This window comes from Hyalella azteca, unplaced genomic scaffold (assembly GCF_000764305.2).
Source record: "Hyalella azteca isolate HAZT.00-mixed unplaced genomic scaffold, Hazt_2.0.2 contig3861, whole genome shotgun sequence".
NCBI lineage: Eukaryota > Metazoa > Arthropoda > Malacostraca > Amphipoda > Hyalellidae > Hyalella > Hyalella azteca.
Window position 1 is genome coordinate 94,554 of NW_025934094.1, and position 25,433 is coordinate 119,986.

General features: G+C 38.8%; 1 protein-coding gene across 2 annotated transcripts; it reads right to left on the bottom strand.

Moving 5' to 3' along the window:
• Positions 1 to 4,493: 4,493 nt before the first annotated feature.
• LOC108681596 (pancreatic lipase-related protein 2) lies at positions 4,494 to 23,590 on the bottom strand. Of its 2 annotated transcripts, none has more exons than XM_047879799.1 (12): positions 23,230 to 23,590; positions 22,667 to 22,803; positions 22,338 to 22,457; positions 14,188 to 14,337; positions 13,380 to 13,495; positions 12,677 to 12,807; positions 11,114 to 11,191; positions 10,817 to 10,926; positions 9,887 to 10,010; positions 9,491 to 9,608; positions 6,505 to 6,693; positions 4,494 to 5,677 (listed from the first exon to the last, which is right to left on the bottom strand). In XM_047879799.1, the coding sequence occupies exons 1-12, from the start codon at positions 23,375 to 23,377 to the stop codon at positions 5,425 to 5,427; spliced, it is 1,674 nt and encodes a 557-aa protein (XP_047735755.1). In that variant the 5' UTR covers positions 23,378 to 23,590; the 3' UTR covers positions 4,494 to 5,424. The 2 variants fall into 2 exon arrangements, with proteins under 2 accessions (XP_047735755.1, XP_018026133.1); XM_018170644.2 differs by having other exon boundaries at positions 22,667 to 22,815.
• Between the last annotated feature and the right edge of the window lie 1,843 nt (positions 23,591 to 25,433).

Genomic DNA, 25,433 nt, shown 5'->3' on the forward strand with positions numbered 1-25,433 from the left:
GTTTTTCGAGACAATACAAGAAGTAACCAGAGGCGCATCCTATATTATGCCGATGTTCACATTCAATAACGTCTAGACTCTATGGTCGGGCACTGCGAAATAGCAGTGCCTGACCTGTATAGCAGCCTGTAGCATAAATACGGCTACAAATAAATAGCAGCCTGTAGCAGAAATACGGATACAGGCTGTTAGCAGCGTTGTTAGGGAATATTATAAATTTATTCACAAGTCTGGGCAACAATTATTATTCCATTTTCATTTAGACTTTTCCGTTCAGCAATTTAGGTTTTTTATAAATTCAGGATCTCATTCATTCATGTTTTAGTTACGAGCTGAGAAGGACTTCTGCACGGCACAAAGCAATTGTACAGATATGATCAATTTGAAATAAAATGTACTAAACGCACCATTTTATTTTATTCATTTTTAACAATATATGTTATAAATTTTACATGATTGTAAAATTTTCCATTACATGCAGCTCTGTATAATACCAAATTCGTTCTAGGTATTGGTGTTTTTTTTTTTAAATATCTGGATATTTATCGAAGAAATTTCTTGAACAAACTGTTTAAATATCATCTTAAATCTCATTTTTATCAATTATCCAACCATAAATAAAAGATAAATACTGATGTAAAAGAAATTACAAATGGGCTATAAAGGATAAAAAATCGACAGAAGCAAATATAGTGCGAGTGATATATTCTCCAAAAATGTAGGTGGCACATCTAAAAATAGTTTGTGTCAACAATATTATTGAATATTTCGTAAATTACGTAACTAAAATGAAATTCAAATATTTCATATCTAAAATGAAATTGCTACATACTATTCTTATCATACTAAACAAACCACGAAATATGCGCGACATTTCTCCTCATCACGTTCTCTCAAACGGATATGTTCTGTCTCATGTTTAGTGTTGTGTTTACTTTTGTAATTCCGAGCATTTGGTGAATCAGTTGCACAGAATCCGTTAAGATCATCATAACCTGAATGATTATCGTAAAGCAGAATGGCAATATTTTTTCTCTGTTGATGACTTCAATAATATTCGGTTCCCAGCAATAATTTTTAGAGATATGGTTGGATTGTGAAGCTAATTTTCGATTACCGCGAAGTTTATGAAGGCTTTGACATTTGGCGAGCCAATCAATTAAGAATCAAATTAATATAAAGTGTAATGTGGTTCAACCGTACGCGGTTAAGCACAACCGCTTTTATTTAAGCATAAAGGACTCACTAGGCCCATTACACTCACCAAATACTATATATATTCACTGATCCGGTCACCTTCAGTGGTGCTGCACAGGCACTGTGATCACGCCATTCATTTCAAGATATGTTTGAGTTCAATCAATAGTGGACGAAGTCCATCGAGTCTAAAATTTTACCTGCTACAAGAAGAATGGAATAATTTTTTTCAATAATAACTGTGTGTTAAAAAATCTAAATTTTATCCCAAGGGATTAAGTTTGCACGGCTGCATTGTTAGCATACTTTTTTGGTAATGGCATTCTTTTATTATTGTATATGATACATATAAGCGGAATATGCATGACCTTGGCGTGCCCTTGAGAAATGACCATGACTCAGCCATATTCATTTCCTTAATACAGTTTCGAATTATTCACTGCATTCACTGCTCTACGGAGTTTATCATAGTCGCCTTTCGCAAAATTCAAACGCTCACGCTTCCGAGGCGTCTTTTCTGTACAACACTTAATACTGAAAAACAATGATTGGTAATGGCTTTTACCCAATGGAGCCGCGTGATGAAGCTCATCTAACATTGGTTCATCAATAGTAAACACCCGGTCTAGAATATTGGGAGTCTGTTTACTCCTTTAAGGGTTGGCTTGGTAACGTGCTGGACTAGGAAGGAGTCTCTCACAGACTCCATGAACAAGGATGCTAGGAAATTCCCATCCCTTGGAGAGGATCCTTCTATCCAGTCTAGTTCTGGATGACTAAATTCACCAACAATCAACGTGTGTGACCTATGGAAAGTCATGCTCGGTAAAAGACTGTATAGTACTTTATCGCTATCAGAGGAACTGTTTGGTGATGTATAAATGACACCTAACCTAACAGTTCGCGTTTGGTTAGGTGACCTGAGAGATGAGTTTCTTATACCTGAGAAGGCTATCCGACACTTAAGAAGGCTATCCTTGCCATTGCGAGAAAGTTCGCACCACACCGATTCTCTAGCTGGTTGATGCTCTGCAGATAACTTGATTTGCCGGGCCCCATAAGAGGTTCTAACCCACAAAGCTACACCTCTACTGCACTGCTCTTCATTTAAGTTATGAAACCAATCAAAACCTGGCAACTTAAATTCAATAGGTACAATTTGCCCCCTGTGATTTTTCGAGAGTGTTCTGTAATGCAAATAATGTCTATGCACTCGTTAGCGATCACAGTTAACAGTTCACTTTTTTATCAAAATGGAATCAGAGTTAGCGTAAAAACATTTATAAACGTTTTGTGCACTTTCACCTTGATGCATGCGGTTACTTCTTACATTATTTACAGGCCTGGATCGATGGACATGACTTCTTACTTGTCTTCCAGCTCCGCTGACCGACCGTGTGCTGCCAGTTTTGTCTTGAGTGGTTGACCTGAGCTTCCGTGCTTTTCCGCCTGATTCTCTCCTGCCATTTCTTGCGAAAATCCGCTCTCTATAAAGAGGTAGAATCCTTCTTAATAAAGACTGAATTAAACTCTGGGAATGCACTTAGTTTGCTTGCAGTCTTAAGCACATGTCTGAGGGCTGTATCCTGCACAGTCACCAGCAGCGGACTACAGGTGGTAGCATCTTTCGATCGCAGCTTCTTACATGCCGTTATAATCACAACGACGAAGCACGAGCATTACTTTCGGGATGAAGCATTATTTTCGGGACGAAGCATTATTTCCGAACAAAGCATTACTTTCGGGAACGCCAAACCAACTAAGGTCAAGTCTTTGGTCAACTTTGTAGAAGGCTTTCACCAACTTCAGATACATCACGTCTAGGCCGGCTCACTCCTCCAGTTTTGCCAAAATTTGGGGATGATGGATCAATTACATCTTAAACCGCGTTTTACCGTGTATTGAAAATGTCAGCTTTCTCCATGGACTGCGCCAACGAGTTAAATTCTGTAAGCCAAGGGTCGCAAGCGGATTATTAGGTGCCGATGAATAAGAAAATGTGGGCGGGTATTGGAATGTTATAGATGGTACGCGACTTTGCGTGGAAGCTTGGGTTCCCTGTGGAACGATGTTAGGAACCTTTCTTCTCTTGCCCCCACAGAAGGGGCAGGAGAGGAGAGAAGGGAAGAATCGGAGAAGAGATATTCAAAGATGGTGCAGCCAATATACAATAGAGGGGCAAGAATAGAGACAGACAATTGAAAAAAACTTCTAGTTCCTAGTGGCGCAAACGTAGTAGGTAGTGCTAAAAGAGAGGGACATTACTCAGAACACGAAAATAATTTAACCTCATCACATGCCATGGAGGGTCAATTGAACGTCGTAGAACCAGCATCTTGAATGAACCTGGTAGATTTGGAACCAACGGGCTGATTTAAATTTGTGATATTCATAAACTCCATATTAAAGAATTGGTTGTTTCATATGTAATGCGGTTAGGTTCTTGAGTTTAGCTTGATGACGTTCAATTTGGTGTTTAAATTGCTGATATATTGACCTTAGTAGAACTACCGAAAATAAAGCTTCTGAGGAACATCTGAGTTTGAAAAAATTAATGGGATAAAAACTAACTCAGGGGCAAATCCATTGTTACGTTTCTCTTATTGACTCTTGAACACCTTGAGTGACTTTGCTGAATATACCTCCGGCCAATCGGAAGATTAGCCTAATAATTTGTAGCTGTGTACGAGGATGTAAACTTTGCCTCCAGGATTTAGAGGCGCACTCTTAGCGTTTCAATATCTGACGGTTTAAGTTTCTGACGAGTGAACAGGTGATTAGAAATAACTAATGACATTGTATTAAAGCAGGTATTTTTTACAAGTAAAGTAAATAGAAATCTTTAAACAAGTTCTGGTTTAGTTGCTAAGGAATTAATTGAATATATGGGCCCACAAATGCTGTATCATTTGACAATTATGAATTGTAAATATTATACTGAAGGTCGCGTGACGTATTGTACCAAGGTATTAACTTGATCAGTCTTGGTAGTGAGCAAAAAGGCGGTGTCGAGCTCAGCAGGTGCTGTAGGGATATAACCCGTCAACGGCTACGTTACAGGGAACCCCTCCTTTACTCCGTAAATGTCGTAACCCTAACAAAATTCGGGGACCGGAATGTAGACCAAAAAGCGGACATAGAGAAGCTGATTTACGTTCGGTCCGAGTCCTAGGCGGTTCCTAATTCAGGCTCGCCACCAACTAAAAATTTTGATAGGGAACAAACTCCCATCGGTGACAAAAAATTACTTTATTCAAAATATAGTAGACATTTATTTACATTATTTTATATGGGACATCAAATTGGACAAATGACATGAAAGAAACATTAATTATATACATAATAATCAGTCTATGGAAATAGTGATCCCTATCACTTATGGAACTGATTCAATACTTCGGGTGTTGACTGCAGTAATTAAATTCTGGTCAGGGCATTTTTCCACCTCTAACATTACGACGATGTTCACTATTTTTCCCTATTAATTAAAAATTATAATTTAGATGAATATTATTGTAAAATATTTTCATAGAGCGAAATCATAGAACATACAGTTGTTGACTGAAAAGCATTAGAATAAGAGAATAATCATATATCAGTAATGATACTGATTTTTTCACACAACAACATATTTGGTGCTGTATTTTGCAGGTGATTTGTTGTATGATCAAATTATGTCTAAACGAGTTACATGGTATATTTTGGAAGGATTATTTTGTTCACGAAAAGCGAGTCCAACAATTTGAATTAATTTACCTGCTATTTCGGGCTGACAAAAATTGGACCTCATGTTCGATACTGCAGGTAGAGTTCTATCTGAGACTCTTGGCCGTGATGTTAAGGGCGGTGCCACTGTTAATGCTATCACTGTTGTTACTGCAGGGGCAGTTGCTGCTCGTGCTTGTGATTGAAGTGCAATCATCTCATCTGATGAAGACCTTATAGCACCGGCAAATGTTGTGAACTTCTCTGTCGGTGCTGCTGCTACCGGAGTATCTACTGAAGCTTATGGTGCTGGTGTTGGTAGCACGAATGTCACTGTAGCGGCTGCAGGTAAGATTTTATTTGAGGCTTTTTGCCATGGTACTGATGTAGGTGTCGCGGCTTCGGGAACTAACGTTGTTGCTTCAAGGTCTGTTACATTTGTCGCTAGTGATAGCGGTTGTACAAATGCAGTGGATCTAACACCAGTTCTGTTGTTGTTAGGAGGTCTACAATTTCTTTTACTCAAGATTTTGTACCTACTGCTCCTGCCGTCGGTGCTACACCTATTGTGGCTGCTCCAGCTTGTGGCACTGAAGAGGAGGTTGTCACCGGGGCTGTGGCAGCTCCAACTAGTGGCAGTGGTGTTGCAGCCAATCCTGTTGTTGTTGCTGGTGGCAACACTGTTTCCGTAGTCGATGAACATATTTCATCGGCTGTCAAGGTGACATGCTGGACGTTCCTCTCGCCCGATGAACCATTGAAACAAAATTCGGTTCTGTGATAATAGAATTATAATTTCAATATTATAATATGTCGATATTATAATAATGTCGATATAATAGAATGAAATGTCGATCAGAAAAAGTACTGACAGTCTTTTGTGCAAGAGCAGCTCATCTAGCTAAGTATTGAAATTCGTCATAAATATTCTTACGATAGATGTGATTTTCGCCGAACGCCGTTGCCTCAACTTTGTCATTGCATTTGTCGCCAAGAGAAAATAAAATTCAAAGAGGAGCTAAGCACGCACGTATAACTCTTTTCAGCTCACTTACACGAGGTACCGATAAGCCCTCAATATTCATCCCTCCCACTCTCCTCTCTCTGGCCTCTCAACCTACCGGTGCTCTATATCTCTCTGGAATGTCCTTTTCAGTTCTGGACTTTACTTTTCAGTTACTTAAATTTCGAGCAGTTTCTTCAAGTTTTGAATGTAACTTTTATGGGTGGAAATTCCATTGAGTACAAAGTTCATTTCATTGCTTGGCTATCAAATTTACAACGAATTTATAAATGAGAAACATTACATAAAAATTCATATCTTTGACGAAGAGAAAATTGTACGGTAGACGATGGAGTACAACTCCATCGTCTACCGTACTCCGTCTTTCTCTCAGAGTCATATCGTCTATCGCATTGCAAAAACAACTGCATTATAAAAGTATTCAAACACATTTCAAAGAATCTAAAATGGCTGAAAACCGATGTTGCACATTTTTTTATTTGCATGCCAATTTATTCTATACCGGCTCAAATGAATTTTCGGTGTAACACGACCAATTAATGTTCATAAAAAATCTGTACAAGAATAGTTTTACTCACAATGACTCGGAGCCGAGCATCTGCACTGAAACTTTGCTGAGGAACAGGCGGGACTCCCGTAACCCCATGGAAACATCAGAGGCAGAAAGTCGGCGGTACGTGAGGGAGACGGTGACCAAACGAAGTTGTCCTAAGCTTCTTGCAAGCACCACATAACGATGTACAGATCCTGCCGTGGAGTATTCAGGTCTGTAACAGTAAGAGCATGAAGACATTAGTGTTGTTACGAACGAATGAATACAATGTACGACCTGTTCTTATTTGGAATTATGAACTTGCTGCAATTGTTCTGAGAGGCTGGATGAGAGAAAGATTTATATTTAGTACTTTATTTCGGTTGAGTTATAGAAGATATTTCTTTTCTGTCACGTCCACTAATCGCTAATTTGGTGATGCCTTGATATATTATTTTTGATGATCAAAACGGTCATTAAAATTTATATTGGTCGCATTAAAACATACCAAAAATCTAAAAAAAACTTGTTTTACAACCGTTTCATTCACTATACTACCTATACGAGCACATTTCGATATTTTTAATGCAGGTATTGATTAGGGATGATGCTGCCCCTGGTTGTATTTAGTAAGGGAATTACACTAAATGTAGCTTTCACCTCTAACCCGTAGAACAAAGGACCATAGCCTTAAATGTAAAAATTCAGTTGGGAGGTTGAAGCGTGTGTCCGGAGTTAGATCTTAGGTTGGTAATAAAAGAAGTTGGATATTTTAGTAGAGTCTCTGTCAGGAATAATTGTGCCGATGTCGTAGTTCGCGTTTAACGATTTGCTGCCGAACCACTCATGCGAAGAGGCTGGCAATATGGGCTTCTAGTATATTGGCTGTCATTTTCATTTGCTTTTGATGTTTGTGGTATTATTTTTTCTTTGCTGTAGGGATGGTGTGCAGCTGAAGACGATGGAAGTTGTGGCAAATTAGACACTATTTGTAGATGTTAGTGCATTGGTGTATGTATGGTCTTTCAGCGGTGCATTTGGAGCAGGAGGGAGTGGTGGATGTGCGTAGGTGTATGGAGTGGTCTTCTGTTTCGCACCATTTGTTACAGACAAGTAAGTGTGTGTTCTGTTCCTTTTCGCATTGTGAGGGCGTTGTTTGATACATTTAAAAACTGTTTGTGAGTATACGTTGTGCTATTGTTGTTTCTGTGTTTACGCTTTTGATGACGTGGGTCTAGTGTTTGATTTTAATGATGTCCTGTCTTTGTAACCATCTATGTTGACTCGTGATTTCATGTATAATTATGTTGGCGGTGTGGCTTCCTATATCTTTGTCATAAGGTATCTTTGCTTTGGTCTAAGGACAGGGGGATATTATTGAAGTGAGTTTAATTTGGATGCATCTGCCGCTTTCTTACAAGTCGACTTGTCGCAGTTGCGTCATCAGTTAGTATCTTGTGGCAGTGTCAGTCGGTCGAATTAGTGAGGCATCCAGTTCTTTAAAGGCCCATACAAATTCAGCCACGAGGGGCCGCATGTCTGTATGAAATTTGTCGTAGATTTTGAAGGGAATTAGACGATATAATTACTATAGTCGCACCGCCGTGTATTGTATTGTCATTGTTGCAGTTATGAACGTTGTAGGTAAATATCTTGAGTAGATTGGGGTTGTCAGTAATATTTTCGTTAATGACTGCGGATCATTGTGGGGAAGGAAGTTTAAACCAGGATTGTAATTTTGATGTTTTTTTATTGTTGAGGGTTGTCCACGGTTAGGAGGTGTCGTGAGAGATGACATTGCATGATTGTGGGCCTGCATATTTTTAATTTGTTCCGACTTGAATAGTAAATTATTTTGGAGGAGCCTTAGGCCATTCACCGAAATCTTCATTGCATGTTCATTCTTTCGCAGTTCGTCAATGTACCAGGTGTTATGAGGTACTGCTGGAATTGAATTGGGGTCTTTGTCGCTTCTAACTATGGTCTAACGAAAATGGATTCATTCAGTCCAGGCCTTATATTAGCTTACTCCTTGTTTTTTTGTCACTTATTCCTCGCTTTCTTGCGTCGTGGGCCTTCGTACTAGCTAGGGTAGGGTTGACGACGGTAGAGGGATGTCTACATATATGCCTGCAGTTCAGCTAGGCTTAGCGAGAGCCGTCTCATGTCGTCGTCATCAGTAAATTTGGCTCTGATGGAAAGTCTGTCTTGCCATTATCGTGCTTCACGAAAAAGTTGAATATCTTGGCGGTCACGATGGTGGAAATTATATGAATATTTTAATTGACATTTAGTGGTTCAAACGATGTAGCCGAATTTTTTCCCTCTGGCGAGGCTGGCAATGTGTGTTAGGGAGAGTGAGGCTGCTTTGAGGAATGTTAGTTTTGTGCTATTGCAGGTTTGGGTATTTCGGTTTGTTGTGTCTTCTGTATTTCTTGGTCTAGGGTTGTTTTTTGATTATTTATGATGACTTCTTCATTAAGTCTAGGCCTTGTCGTTTGATGCGCACTCGGAGTAGTATTGTGTACTAGCGGTTCATATGCGAATGGAGTGGTCTTCGAATTTATATCATTTATAACACATAAAAATATGTGTATATTTCTCTTGTTCGCACTAAGAGGGTGTAATGTAGGCGTTGGGCATAGAGAAACCGTCGTTGAGAATGCATAGTGCAGAGGTAAGGCCAGTCATGATTATTTTAATAAAGTGTTTATAGTCTTTGTTTTTGATTACATCTTGATTTTGTATCAATTCTTTCTGTCTTGAAGTCTCATCTTCAATTTTTGTCATAGTCGCCATACATATGACTTAGTCTAGTTTTCGTACGAAGATAGTGCGTTTGGATCAGAGGCCAGAGGGAAAATTGGATGTAGGTGGATTTTGATAAATACTCGTAGTTCTGTCGCTTTAATGGATGTAGATTTGACATTGACCAAGGCGACACCCGTTATTGCTTAAAAGCCTATTTCGGTGTGGGAAATCTGGCACAAGTTCACGGAAGGTCGTTTGAAACTTTGCCTCAGGCTACTCACGCGCTTGTGAGGCCTATGTAGTCGGAGGTGCCAGAAGAGCCAATGATGGCAAGGGAACGAAGTTTGATTTCCCAGCCGTTGATGTTGCCCAGGGTGATGGAGACCAGATAGTGGTAGTCTGGATAATGAATACTTTATGAGACGCGCAGTAACATGGCAGCTGAGGAGTAATATTTCATATGTTACACAAAGCAGTGCATTTAACAGTGAAATAAATTATTGAATTGAGAAATGCTCACATGAACAATAAAACTGGACTATTGAGTAGGGAAATGATTCATTAAGGCAGCACAACAAATAATGAAGCAGTATCCTGTGATTTAAATGCAATGAAAAATTTGGCAATAATTTCAATGTTTAAGACGGTGTAAGACAAATTACTCGGTGTGAACTCACCACAGTACGGAGAAGAACCGCGCGTTAGTAGCAAGAATTTTGAGTTAACAGGCACTTCCGTAGGCACGGCCATGAGCCCCATATCTGAGCACTCGTGAGGTGCTTTGCATCCCCAACATTCACCCTGAGGGTTCATAATTACATAAAGTAAATCATGATAATTACAAAGTATTAGCGGGTAAACCTGGCGTTGCTCGGGATAAATTTTGAATTTTCTTAATCAACATTTCACACAAATATCGATTGCAAGTCAAAAAAGCCGTGACCCATAGTTTAACGAGTGCCTTGCATAAAATGATGTTTGAAAGAAGAAAATCCTATTGAGACGTCATTTCAAACGTGGGTTCAATTTTTAAATTGTCGAATTAAAATTTTAGTTGAATGGAACGCAAATAAATTCATTTATTCAGTCTCTCTTATGCAGTGCCTTATTTTTGCATAGACAACATTTTAACGCGACCTACAATAAATTACGACGATATCAGTTTCCCAGAGAATAACGAAGTTGAACTCGACAAATAGAGAATAACGTAGTTGAACTCGACAAATTGTTCAAAATGTAGGCTCCATTCACTGCGGTAGTGATATGCACAGATTTTGGCATAGTCAGCAACAATCACGACCTTATCGTGAGAAAAGAAATTGAAGACAGCCACACAAAAAAAAAAATCAGAAAACAAACAAAACACAATAACTAAACTTATCGATGAACGATCATTAAGAAACTATATTTCTTGAAAATCGGACACAGATTCACAGTTAATTAATAGTTTTCGCAGTATTCAGCCTGAGAAATATACGCTGGGATGAGCAAGCAACAGAGAGCCAAGAAAAAGCTCGTCCTATCACTTTAAGTTTTGACCATTTAAACGTCATGTTATTCGGTTATCGTTGGTTTTCATTCTATTATTCAGGCCCTATACTCGATACCTTGAAGAACATTTCTTTTGTGGAACAGCGTACGGCCACGAAGGAGCACTCTTGCCTAACCGACTCAATGAATAGTTCGTGAGCGCGAGAGTGCGAACACCCTGGTCGTTCTGTCGATGGAGAATTTAATTTTTAGTTATAGTCTTATTTTCTTTCGTTTGAATGAGTAGGCGCTTACATCAGGCGCAAACCGAGTAGAATCTGCTGCATAGTAATTCAGCAAACAATCATCAACATTGGGGGTTTGACAGAGATGAAGAAAAGACAGCGAACAGAAAGGATGAGAACACAGCTCACCTCCCAAACAACCAGGCTGCGGTCCACCTCCGTTGGGGTAGAAATCCAGATGTCCAATTGGGTCTTTCATACCAAGGTCTGAAAAATGGGTAATAATTAGGCGTACATTCATTGATGCCAACCTATGAGGTATGTTTCGTCGAAACCCAGAATTATTACGTATTAGCAAAATTTCCTTATAGTTTTCCTCAATTGGGCAAATAAGACTTTTGCAAGGATTCGGAAATTTGTACATGTAGTTTCCAAGGGACATTTTATTTTCACTGTACGAAGTTTCGAATACAAGTAGTAGGGTAATAAATACGCGTTATACGGTTATGGTAAATACGCACTGTTGGGGTCATCGACACACCAACTCGGCCTACATGATCGTATAGGGTAATTTTCACTGATAGTCTTTAATTAAAATCAGTTTATTGCACAATCTGTTTCAGTATATACAATCCACTGTAATATACACATTCACGTGCTGGTCAACTGACGAGAAGATGACTAATTAAGTCTCGAGTTTGAGTCTCTGGTTTGAGTCTCTGGTTTGAGGCTTTCCTAAAGAGTAAAATGAACAATAATTAGACTTCTAACTAGTAAATACAGTAATGAATATACAAATCAAATAATGGAACACACATATAGTATATACATCGATTCAAATCATTTTCACATATCGCAATTCAATAATACAAATCAGGACCTAACACACTACGTACCTCCGCTTCGGGCTTCACACCGCACAATAATCTAGCAGCAACTTACACCTTCCGCATTCCGACTTCCGTAAAGTCTAAACTAAAATGGCATTGAGCAATTTCACAATAATTGACGAATCCCAAGTAAAATAACACGTAGGGATGGTATACAGGGGATGGTAGGGGATGGTAGGGAGGTATACAAGCTTATACCTCAACAGCACAATAAGGAATACTTGTATTAATAAATACGCGTAATAATGAATACGCGTAATAATAAATACGCATAATAATGAATACGTGTAATAATAAATACGCATAATAATGAATACGCGTAATAATAAATACGCGCAATAATAATTGGGGCGTAATAGTAAAAAATTACGCATGCATTCATCGATACCAATCTTTGATGCATGTTCCACAGTTCAGAGAGTTTTTCTCATTAGCGATTTCCTAATTGTTTTGTCTCGATTAGGCAAATTAGACTGGTACATAGATATGATTTAAAAGTTTGAATATGAGATTTCAAAGGGACAAATTATTAGGATTATACTAAGTATAATACACACAATTCAAATACGTACTATTTATTATCAAGTAAATGAGGAGTTTTGCCAAACTTTAAATTGGAATTTTGAAATATTAATATTGCTGACGTTGGTCGATTAAAAGAAAAAATTACTAAGATCACTTGATTATTTAAATCGAAATTTAACAACAAATTTAAAAACATGAAAGACGGCATAGAAATTCTCTTTATTTTTATAAAACGAAAACATTTCGAAGTCCAGCTCCAGCGTCAGTTCGACAAATTTGAGTTAACAATATACGTGCTGTTAAGAATTAAAATGGAAGTAATCAAAGGCAAACTCACTTATGGGGATGCCATAGTAGTTATCCGTGTCGGTGTGGATGACATCCACGAAGGATGCGTCACTTTGGTCAAGTCGAGTTAGACTCTCTTCAGTCTTGAACCCCGGTTGTGCTGGGTCAAGACCCGTGATCCTGAATAAAAAACTACATTATTTTCACTGGATTTTTAAAATTTCTGTTAAATTTATTTTTTAGTGCATTTTCTCATTTATGGAAAAATGCACTATTGTGCTCGCCATGTCCGTCCGGCCGTCCGTCCGGCCGTCCGTCCGGCCGTCCGTCCGTCTGTCCGTCCGTGACTTCACGTTTTCGTCGACGAGAAAATGCGCTCTGTCACTCGCTGCAGAGAGTACTGAGTTATATTTTTTAATAAATTGACTTAAAATGTTCATAAATTACAACCGAATAGATTTTATTTTAATTCGTGGAAATTAATACACCACTTCTTCAATTAAAATTGGACTTCACAAAAGCAAGTTAAGCCGTACAAAATCAGCAATAGAAACTCAAAGAAAAACTTTAGCACGAAAAATAAACTCTAGTTATCATTTCAATTGTGCCACGACGAGGAAAAACTTCGAGAAAGAGTTATGCTGTGGAGGTAACTTTTACTTAATACTAATTTTTAGTGAATACGAGTTTCCTGTTCCTACCGTATTCAACATTGCATACTTTTTTTAAATTCAAATTAGATGTCATCGTACCTTTCGATAGTGATGCCATATCGCTGCTGTAGAAAAGTCCCGGCGATGCCACACACGTGCGCCCCCAGACTGTGTCCTATCAGGTGGAAGCTGTGACCAGAGATGTTTTGGACTACCTGATCGAGGAACACATACACAACACGCTTGAAAAATATCTAAATTTGGAAGGTAATTAGTACACAAGCGAACATACAATCAGTATTTCAGTGTTTATTTTTAAAGATTTGAACATTTTTCATATATTGGCGGCTTTTGAGTTCAATCTTTTTATTCCCTTCCAAAGTATTATTATTGATATATTATATTATTCCAATATTATTCCCTTTCAAAGTATTTTCTCATCTTTTCCTGACACTGGTTCGTTAAAAGCCGTCGAGTCAAGTCTGCGCTGAGTGAAAGAAATAGGGAAATTGACAAAGATAGTGAGTTTGAGAAGACTTTTGAAAAGACAATGCTGAAATTGTTGTTTAATTTTGTTTTCAAACCCTTTTCATGTAACTGAGGCTGTGGGTGAATGGCTGGGTAAGACGGAGAATTAATGACTTAGAGCGTCGTGGAATTTGTTTCGTGGACTTACGAAGCGACACTTACATACACAACACGGCTGATTTAGCTCTACGAGCGGTACTGGCGTCCGGAGTATGAAACTTTAGCACTTTATGACTTCAAGCGCCGCTTCTTGCTACTTACCGTTGAATGAGAAATTAACCAAAAAATTCCTATCAAGTAATATTAGTCGCTGATATCACCGTCTAATATTTTCCCCGTATACAAGCACCAATTCTGTGAATGGGAATGTAGGTTTCACCTGCAAGCTGTTGATGAAGAACGCGAGCTGTCGAGCCACAACCCTGACGTTCGCAACAGCCTGAGGATAGAACCCTCTGGCGCCCTTGGTCCATTTCACTTCTACCACATCGTTGGAGCTGTCAGCACTCATCAGCTCGCTCGTCAGCCGCTAATGACATGCCCACAGAAACTACGTTGAGATAAGCGTAGGTGACCACACTCAAATCAGGTTATACAAGTTACATAATCAGGTTAGTATTCAACTTTTGCATCGTGTCAGACCCCAATCGAACGGCCAATCGTCGACGAGGAAGATTAATCATGGAACCAAAGTTAACGATTTGAAACCCACCCTCTTATCTTGTTAGCTGAAAGTAACGTAATTTAACAAGGTCACGGAAAGTAGACAGGGTGGGGCAGAACCGACTGAGCAGTTTTGAGGCGAAATAAAAGAGTAATGGAGGTACATAAAGAAGAAAGTTTATTATCCTCGAGGTTTGCATAACATAGGTACCATTTAAAATACATATGTTTTGAAAACACTATCAGGAAGATGGTGGCCGTTAGCTGAAAAACACTGTTGGAGTCGTTCTCGGAAGTTTCCTACAGCACGTTTACACATATGGCGAGGTATGGCCATAACCTCTGAAATAATCCGTTCCCTTAGCTATGGTAGGGTGTGAGGGCGACTTCTGAACACCGTTTCTTTTGGATGTTCCCAAAGAAAGAAATCACAAATGCTCAAATCAGGTGACCTCACAGGCCTCTGTAAATTACCCCTCAGAGACACCATACGTCCGGGAAACATGCGTCTCAAAACATTAAGTAACATTCGGGCTGTGTGAGCTGTAGCTCCATCCTGCTGGAACCGCACGTCTCCCAATGCTTCATTTTCAACAATGTTTTCCATCCTGGGCAGCAAGAAATTGAGGTGCAACATTGCAGCATAGCGTTTGGAATTCACTGTCACGGTTACTCCCTCCTCCGACAACGACTCCAACAGTGTGTTGCAGCTAACGGCCTCCGTCTTCCTGATATTGTTTATAAAACATAAGCATTCCAAATGGTATGTTATTGAATAGAATAGAAGTGTCGGCGTTGAAGAAATAGGCCCATGGCCTGTTGCCGATTCTTGAACTTTTCGTGATTGATGTTTCACATCGATTGATGTTATATCTTGCAAGAGGCTACGCTCGAAGGATGCTGCTGGCAACATCTTCAGACCTTTGCTGGTGACTGTAAAGGATTCTGCTCAGGTCTGGAGCGTGCTGAAAACAGCGAGAAAGCTTGGAGAATCCGCTGATTACAAGTCAGTTTTTGGAAAGAAAGATTCCACCCCCTTGGAAAGGGCGGTTTTTCGCAAGAAGTGGCAGGAGAGAATCAGGCGGAAAGGCACGGAAAATCAGGTCAATCACTTCCAAGCTGCCAAGACAACACCGGCTGCTCACGGACAGTCGGAGGAGATGGAGGACAAGTAATTAGTAGGAATGATGTCCGTAGATCAAGGCCTGGAAATAATGTAGGAAGTAACCGCATACATCAAAGTGAAAGTGGACAAAAAGTTTTAAAATATTTTTACACGAACTCGGATTCCGTTTTGAACAAGAAAAGTGAACTGTTAGCTGTGATCGCAAACCAGTGTATAGACATTATTTGTATTACAAAAACACTCCCTAAAAATCACGGGGGGGAAATTGTACCTGTTGAATTTCAGCTGCTAGGTTTTGATTGTTTTCAAAACTTAAATGAAGAGCAGTGCAGTAGAGGTGTAGCTCTGTGGGTTAGAACCTCATTTGGGGCCCAGCAAGTTAAGTTATCTGCAGAGCATCAGAATCAGTGCAGAGCATCAGAATCTGCAGTTATCTGCAGAATCAGTGTGGTGCGAACTTACTCTAAAAGGTACAGATAGCCTTCTCATAGGGGTAATTTACAGATCACCTAACAGCTCCTCTGATAACAATAAAGTACGAAACAGCCTTTTACCGAGCATGTCATTCAGCAGGTCGCATACGTTGATCGTTGGTGACTTTAACCATCCAGAAATAGACTGGGCAGATGAATCTTCTCCAAGAGATGGGAATCACCCAGCATCCTTGCTCTTGGAGTCTGTGCGAGACTCATTTTTAATCCAGAACATCACCAAGCCAACCCATTTTAGTGGTAAACAGACCCCTAATATTCTAGATCTTGTGTTTACTAGTGAAGAATGACTGATAGATGAGCTTCGCCACGAGGCTCCGTTGGGCAAAAGCCACCACCAATCATTGTTTTTCAATATTAAGTGTTGTGCAGAAAAGACGCTTCGGAAGCGTGAACGTTTGAACTTTGCGAAAGGCGACTATGATACTCTCCGTGAAACGGTGAATGCGGCGAATATTTCGGACTGTATTAAGGACATGAATGTGGCTGATTCATGGTCGTTTCTCAAAGAAACGTTTGCTTGTGTACCCAAGATTACGCTTGGAGGAGTCAAAAAGTCCCAGTGGATGAACAGTGCAGTTAAGACTCAGCTAAGGACCAAGAAAGAAGCCTACAAGCGTTATTTACGAACTCGCAGCGAGTCTGATTATAACCTGTATGCCAGAGCTCGAAATCAAGCTAAAAAGTTTGTCGCACTGCAGTGAAAAACTTCGAAAAAAATATTGCTAAAAATGCGAAAAAGAATCTGAAAGCCTTCTTTTTGTACGCAGGTTCGAAGTTTAAGTCAAAGGACGATATTTCTGATTTGAAAGTAGACCAACGAAAGATTTCCTCTGATGAGGGCAAGGCTAACGTTCTTAATCTGTTCTTCAGCAGTGTGTTCACAGATGAGGACTTGAACAGTATTCCAGATATTGAGGAGCGTCTAGTCGGTTCGAAGTTAACATGCTTTGAAATACACGAAGAAGAGGTTCTCAAGCGCCTGGTAGCTCTAAATCCCAACAAGTCATGTGGACCAGACGGTTTCCATCCCAGATTGCTCAAAGAATTAGCAACCGTTCTGGCCGGCCCATTGACAGTATTCTTTCAAAAAACCTTGAACGAAGGAACTTTGCCGTCCGACTGGAAAGAAGCTCAAGTAACACCTTTGTTCACAAAAGGTGACAAAAGCAGCCCCGGCAACTATCGCCCTGTCAGTCTGACAAGTGTTGTTTGTAAACTGATGGAATCTGTTGTGAGGGATAGGATTATCGATCACTTGACTGCTCACCATCTCATATCAGATTGTCAACATGGTTTTATTGCCGGCAGATCCTGCACTCTTTGGAACCCGATCTTTCCATAGCTGACGATTGATTGAGATAGCTGCTGGACTTATTGCCTGGTCCGTAATTTGCTAGGCATTTTAAGACTGAACATATGCTCCTGCATAGCTTCGTCTGGACTTATTGCCTGCTCCGTAATTTGCTAGGCATTTTAAGACTGAACATATGCTCCTGCATAGCTTCGTCTAGTCTGTTTTTGAAGATATTCTTACACGGAGCGTCAACGATGCTTTCAGGGAGACTGGTCCACATGTCGGTGACTCGAAGCGAGGAGAAATGTTGTCGCCTGGATGTGTTCCAACGCTGTTTTTTTTAGTTTATAGCCGTGGCCCCTGGTGTTGGTTCTTGTTGGACCTCGAAGAAAATAAACTTTCTTCTTCATGTACCTCCATTACTCTTTTATTTCGCCTCAAAACTGCTCAATCGGTTCTGTCCCACTCTGTATTTGTTCCACGCCCTAGTGGCGCTAGGCAGCTTTGACGAAACATCTATAATATAAGTAATAATAGCTGTTTCAGCGTTTATTAGGGCGTACACCTGTCGCCGATTCTTAACATTGCAGAACATCCACAGCTTGTCGCGGTCTCGAACTCGAAACTCACTGCTTCAAATTTTGCTTTGCTTAACCGCCCGGCCTCTTTGCCGATTCTGACCAGAAACTGGCGCACAGAGCTGGGATCAAACCCGCGCCCCTCTGCGCCAGTCTTGGTACTCTGAACTTTAACGACTGGGCCTCCAGTCGTGAACTTTAACGATTGGCCTCAGCACGATTGACGCTGATTACAGTTTGAGCGCTTGTTTGAGTATGAAGTGATGATTCGATGCAACGTTTAGTGCTACCCAAACAAAAGCCAAGTCATCTAAAATCAACTTAGTTAAGCGCTATGCCCCTGTTTTCCTCTCTTGTCGTCTTTCTAGCTCCCCTTTTATCTGGCGACTCTGCGTCACCGTTCGTTTTTCCTCGCTTTTATGGGCTATTTGCTCCCGCATTTGCTGGTGTCAAGCTTTTAATTGTAATGAGTTCTATCAGATGGGTTTCTTCTTAACTCATTGACTAATATACCACCTTACGAAGACTACACACTCGAGAGCAGAAACTTGCCGATCTGAGGACTGAGCGTAGATTTCACACCGCGCATAGTCCCGTATACCTTGCTGTCATACTTAGCTGCATTATGACTACTCGCCTTCTGATGATAAACTCATAGCATAAACGAGATTATGAAGCAATGGAAGCAAAAAACCGATCTGGTTTATGATCGATCCCAGCGAAAAAAAAAATTTTCACCGAAAGAAAAAACTTGTAGGAGAAGTCTCTACTTGAATCCACCAATAAAATAAAACCTATCAAACCACTAACACAACATGATTTGAATATTATTTGAGAACAATAAAAGTACCTAGAGTCACAGATATTTTTATGAGAGAAATACTCCCTAAGACATCTTTGAAAGCGGAGCCAGGAATTTTGAATCTAGATGTAGAATAGGGAACTTGAACGCATTGGACTTGTTGGTAAAAGGGAAATAATGCTTGTTTTTACTTTGATAATTATGGTTTGACATATCCTAACGAGTTCAAAAGGGACTTGAACAAATGAAACAGTATTTTTCCTGCCAATAGCGTACAAAAAATGGGTGATGTAATTTGTAAAACTTATGTTTAGAAATTTTAAAACCACTGTAGTATGAGAAATTTGAATCAATCCTTTTAGATCTTAATAAGAATTGGTGATAAAATTGCTTCATATTTTTCTTTTTAAAATGGCTGGCATCTATGCAAATAATTCCAATCTTTCATCAACTTGTAAGATTGCGAGGAAGAAATAAAGTGTTCAATTGAAGTATTTCCTGTAGAGTCTCCTAAATCTTCAATTGAAACTATTCGAAATGAATATTCCACCTTCAATTCAATTATCACTGCGCTGACAGCAGACTTACAAGTTGAGTTAGCTAATACGGATTTAGGTTTGAAATTTTTAGAGTCTACTCCTGTGGATATAAAATTTTAGAGTCTGTGATAATCTTTCGTGCCGAGGTTTAATTAAAAAGCTTTACCCACATGAAAGTTTTATTATTAACTTAATGGTGAACTAGCTAAGAGCTCAGGAGCGGCAATAATTGGGACTGGCCTCTTCTCAGGTCGATTCCCTACAAGAAACAAAGTCTAGCATAAGTTTAATAACTTAAATAATTGCACCTTATCTTAAACTACAAATGAATTCTTGGGATTTACAAACAGAATATTCAACACTTGGAAACGCAGTAAATATAAGTACACGCCACTAGAACATACCTCTGCAGATGCTGAACTACGGGCACATCTCTCCGTAACCCCAAGGTAAGTAGGCACAAAGTTCGCTATCTGCTACGGGATCGTCAAACCGCTCTAATCGCGTCAGATCGAACAATACGGTTTGCTCTTAGTCTCTATGCTGCTTTTAAGAACACCGAACAAAAATTCTGATTTGATCCTACATATTCCTACAGAGTCCAAGATCGATTCTTCTGAAGAAACAAAAATTAAACAACTTGATTAGAAAATTAGCAGCTTGCAGTCAGTTTTCGATGACAGAGTCTAGAATTTTGAAATGGATATTGAAGAAAAATTAATAAAGCCATTGTGAGGGGAAATTTATTACTTTGCTGTTATCGCTCGATGTTAAAGTCGAGAATTTGAAATTGGATATTGGAGCAAATAATAATAACTAATTGGATAATAATTATAATTGGAATTGGATATTATTTAAGTAAAAACAGAATTGCAAAATCTTAGCATAAAAGTAACTTAGAAAATGACTGAAATGAGATAAAAAAGGCGAAAACATATGGCTAATTAAAAATATCTCGACGAAAAAGTGTCATCATTAGAAGGAATTCAGGTAAAAAATAAAAATAAGATTAATGATGTTGAAATAAGGGCAAATGCCATCATGAATGAAACAGCGAAAGTAGAGAAAAAGCAATATGAGTTCTCAGAATGACTTGCAAAATTGAGGAAAGAATCAATCTTGGAACAAGCGTTCGCTAGTGATGGGAACTCTATTGTGATTTTAGGAAAAGATCAATATTAAAGAAAACTTACGAATTCATCAAATGGATTTATAACCATGTTTAATGAAAAGGAGAGCTTACCATATGAATTATTTGATAAACAATATATTCTAAATTCACTCTACTTGATGTATTTACGCTTCGGTTTAGAAAAGTCATTTTATCTAGTCAAGTGTGATGAACATAATAAAATATTGCAAAATATAGAGTGATTTACGACGGAAGTAAATTAAAGTTAATAAAGGGTAGTTCATTTACGCGCTATTGTCATTCGAGGCAGCCTGTGACGAAAAAAAGCTTAATGAATTTTTTGATAAAAATTTAAGACGCAACAACAAATATCCAAAGAGAGCAGATGTTCAATTCTGAAAATATTTATCAGCTGCTGATTGATGTTTATAATATCCGATCTCTCCACCAAAATAAATCAGTTTTTTATTCAAGTGAATATATTAGAACAAACATTGAAAAGGATTTCAGAAATAATACTTTAGGAAATGCTCTCTACGTGGAAAGACGATAATAAAAATTAACAGAAGAACCATTTTGTATTTCCTGCTCTAAGTTTGATGTGTCTTAAAACTGGGAGATCGAACTGCGGAAAAACGACATTGCTACAGAAGTTGCTATGGAGAATTTTCTTCATTTCAACAATACTTTCCTTGATAGCAAGTCAGCTTGTCCGCCAGAATTAATGTAAAAAAAAAATTCCTTAGAGACGTCAACAAAAATGTGCAATCGAATTCTTTGAGAATACTGCCACTGTATGTACCTGACCCAAATGACATAGAACCTGATAAGAAAAATTTGTTCAATTTTGCTGATAATGCTACGGAAAAGAATCAGATTACTGCTGATAGTTTTTACACCCGTGGAAAACATAATAACAGTAGTTCAATTTACTTATCTCAAAACTATTACATATCACCAAGATAAACCATTAGAACGAATTCAAAGCTATCAATCCTATTTGAGTTACCTTTCATCGAAATGAAGAACATTCATATTGATTACATTGCTTGCGATATGCGCTTTGCAGCGTTTCAAGAACTGTGTAATGAAACGTACAAAGTACCCTGTAGTTTTACGTTGATCAATTTAGATGAGAACCCAGGGTCTGGGAAGTATTTAAAAAATTTAAATCAGTTACATATTACTACTATATAAAGTCTTCCAATGTGTCACTCGCTCAAGTCTTGGCTTATTAATAACGATTAGTTTCCAAAAATTTGCTGACGGTGATTAGAAAATATTGGAAAGCCTCGGTAAGGTTTTGATTGGGGGACAGTGCTCAACCAAATTTTGATGGCCAAGATTCGAAATAGGATTGTGAGTTAGTGATCGGTAACCTCTGATTTAAGCTGCTTATGCAAACTGATTATGGGCTTCCTTTTCTATCTACTTATAAGTATAAAGGTATTTTTGGGACAAACAAAGCTGGTTTGCGCAACAATTGAAGCGACATTGAGTATCGTATTTTTCAGAACATGCCTGGTCGAAAATGGGTTGAAAATTGTGGTTTAGTTCGAAAGAACATAAGTGACCCTCGGAAGGTGCAAAGTACAAAAGTTTTAATCTCTACGCAAATTATATTTACTACTTTACTGAAAGTTTACAATCGAGAAGCAGGTCAGTCTTTTTTCAACGACTGTCAGCCTTTTTTCAAGTAATGTTCGCTCTAAAAAAATCCCCAAATGCACGGAGAAAAGGGAATGAAATGAAAAAAAGGGTCTTACTGAATAAAATATAATGACAGAAAATGGTGCTTAATGTTGAATCGAAAATGTCAAAATACTTTGCTGAACGGCGGAAAAGGATATTTGAAAGTGCGAAAGAAACGACTCGCTACTATGAAGTTGCTAACGCTGTACCTCAGTCCAGTTTTCCGATGAAGAACTGCCGAAGTGCCAGCCGTGCACTAGTATGTAAACTTTTCCGTAAAGATTCATAGATGCATTGTTGAGTGCAGTCTTGTTGTTCAGATCCAGTATCTGATAAGCATAACATCAATTAGAGATGATAAAAACGTTGCCGTAAAAAAAGTCCATTAAATAGCAAATTGCAGGGGAACGTAATCAGTTTCTGCTGGACCAAGTAGTTGAAAATCGTATTTTCACTGAAGTTGTCAAATAATTTCTTTATAAATTTCCGTCGAACTATGGCAGAAGTATAGTGAAGTTGCATTAGTAAGATGATGTACCATGGTTGGCCGCTGGTTGGGACGGGAAATGAGCCAGAATTCGGTGCCGAGCTGGGCAGGGGTAAATGGGATACGATGTGACCACGGCGCGGTCGGTGAGAAGTCTTCCAGTTCTCCGTAGATGGAGTAGCAAAATGCTACGAGCGACACTTAGTAATTATGGAGACAATTAAGAAAATCTAGAAATATAGTTTAATTATTTAACACATCGTATCATTTATTGTTAATCTGAACCTGTGGTGGAAACGCGCTTTAATTTTGATGTAATATGATGAATCTTTTCATAAAAATTGAGCATTAAGTAACCATTAAGCGCGATAACACAATTAATTAATTAATTTTACTGATAATAATTTCAAAACAGCATAAAGTCGTAATAAATTATATTTTCAGTAGTCTTTAAGTTAATTTTATATTTTAAATTGGTAACTCATCGACTTCGCACTGAAAATGAATTTCCATGGAATACGACATCTCACGCACAACTGAATATGCTTAGGGTAACGTATAGAAATATCATTTTAATCATTCTTAAAAAATTAATTCAATTCGAACGACTTTACCTGTTTCGTTGGATTGACAATAAATGTTGCTAGTGCTTCGATTGCGAGTAACGACGTAGCCAGGGAGTGTGACCTCGGAAGCGTTCGCAGTAGCACTCGTCGTCATGACGATTTGAACCAACAAGAAACATACAAGTTTTCTGGCCATGATATGCCACACGAAGCTGTTTGCGATTGATCAATATGTCGGTAAGAAATGAAAATTATTTCTCCTCAAACAGATCACAGACTTCTGAACCCCATATTCAGTGTTATTTCTTGGCTAATCATGAACTAACACGTAAACCCCCAAAAGAGAATTTGCCACATCGAATCAATGACCGAAGATTGCTTGAAGAGGTTGACTTGATAGGACCTCTCTCTCTTCAGTCCGAGCTCAATATGCCATGCACTTCCAGTCCATGCATGCTTATATATTGCACGCAAGCCTCAATTATTAAACCCGCCGCACATTGGGCATTCAACGAAAATATGGTCAGCGAGTAGAATGTAGTTTGAAAGCAAATTAATTAAGTCCTTGAGTCAAAAATTTCAATGGAAGTTACGTGTACAGAAGCTACTTGTACCTCCTGCATGTTGTCCTACATGATACGTCCTTATGCCGGGAAAATTGTATCAGTATGGCACAAAAAGGCAATAAATGCATCTCTAATTGAACAATGTCTCTCGATTTTTCTGATTGCATATTAACTTCAACTTCTATATTGAGTTACATGCCTTATTTGTGTAATTCATTCTAGTATCTTACTTATTTACAGTTTATTATGCCTTTTCTTGTCACCGAAAAAGTCATTCCAATTATCAAATTCATTCAAATATACATATGGAGGTATGAATAAGTTTTGATTGCACCATTGAACACGTCAAAACGCCACCGCGTGATTATATGCCTGCAGTAATCAATCACCCGACATCGAGCCTTGCCCCCCTGCCTAATCTTCATAAATTTAGATGCACTTGTCAAAAAAGATGCACTTGTCACTTACAGCCATTTCGGAAAATTCAACTATCAGAAGTAATCCTAACAACGTTCGTAAGGCAAACTTTTTAAATAGGTTGTAATAAATCATTGTCCAATAAAATGTTACCTATATAATATTATTATCCTTCAATATTATATTACCATCTATTATTACGGTGCCCTATTTATATTATATTACCATCTAAAAGTGTTCTATCGTGAACATCCTTCGGATTGATGAAGTTAACTACGGTATGTATCAAAAAGTATATGAAAGCCGAGTTCTTCATGCATTGATGCAGAGCGGCTGGAATTGTGAATGACTTTATTCTCTGAAACTTTACTTCCCTCTTTCAACTTCTTCAAAAATGTAGTTGATTTTACGTATTGAGCTCATAGATGCCTGGATTGAATTTTTTATACAGACTCATTGAAAAGTTTTAGTGTCCCAATCCCTGAGGGTTATCAGCAGGCTTACAGGAAATCACCCGCCCGTCCATATCGCTGCTACTGACATCGATCTGTGAATAATAATAACAATGATAATAATAATAATAATGTCATCGCAGAGTTTGCGTTCTTATATTCAGTTTTCTTAGCGCGATCGAGCGACTGTTAATTACGATTTAGATCAGCAAAAATTTATGTATATACGAAATATATAATAGGTATTGTGCTCGCCATGCCCGTCTGTCTGTCTGTCTGTCTGTCTGTCTGTCCGTCTGTCCGTCCGTCCGTGACTTCACGTTTTCGTCGATTTTAAGAAGCGGGCATGCCTGTATCAAAGATACGACATCTCTAGCTCTAATGCACTGTACTAATCGCAATGAAAACTGATTTATGCACGAGAAAATGCGCTCTTTGTCACTCACTGTCGTGAGTACTGAGTTATATCTTTTGAACAATGGTGTTACCTGAGCATCTTCCCAGTCGGTCAGTTGGACGAGTGCTAACCCTTTGAGCAATCTAGGGCGGAAGCCGTCTGGTCCACAGGGCTTGTTGGGATTTAGGGCGACCAGGTGCTTTGGCACCTCTTTGTGTATTTCAAAACCTGCTAATTTCGAGCCGACTGGGCGCTCAATAACTGGAATGCTGTTCAAGTCCTCATTTGTGAACACCCTGCTATAAAGAACTTATTGAGAACGTTAGCTTTGCCTTGAGGATATCTTTCGTTGGTCTACTTTCATATCAGTGATACCGTCATCTGTCGTACACTTCGAACTAGCGTACAAAATGAAGGCTT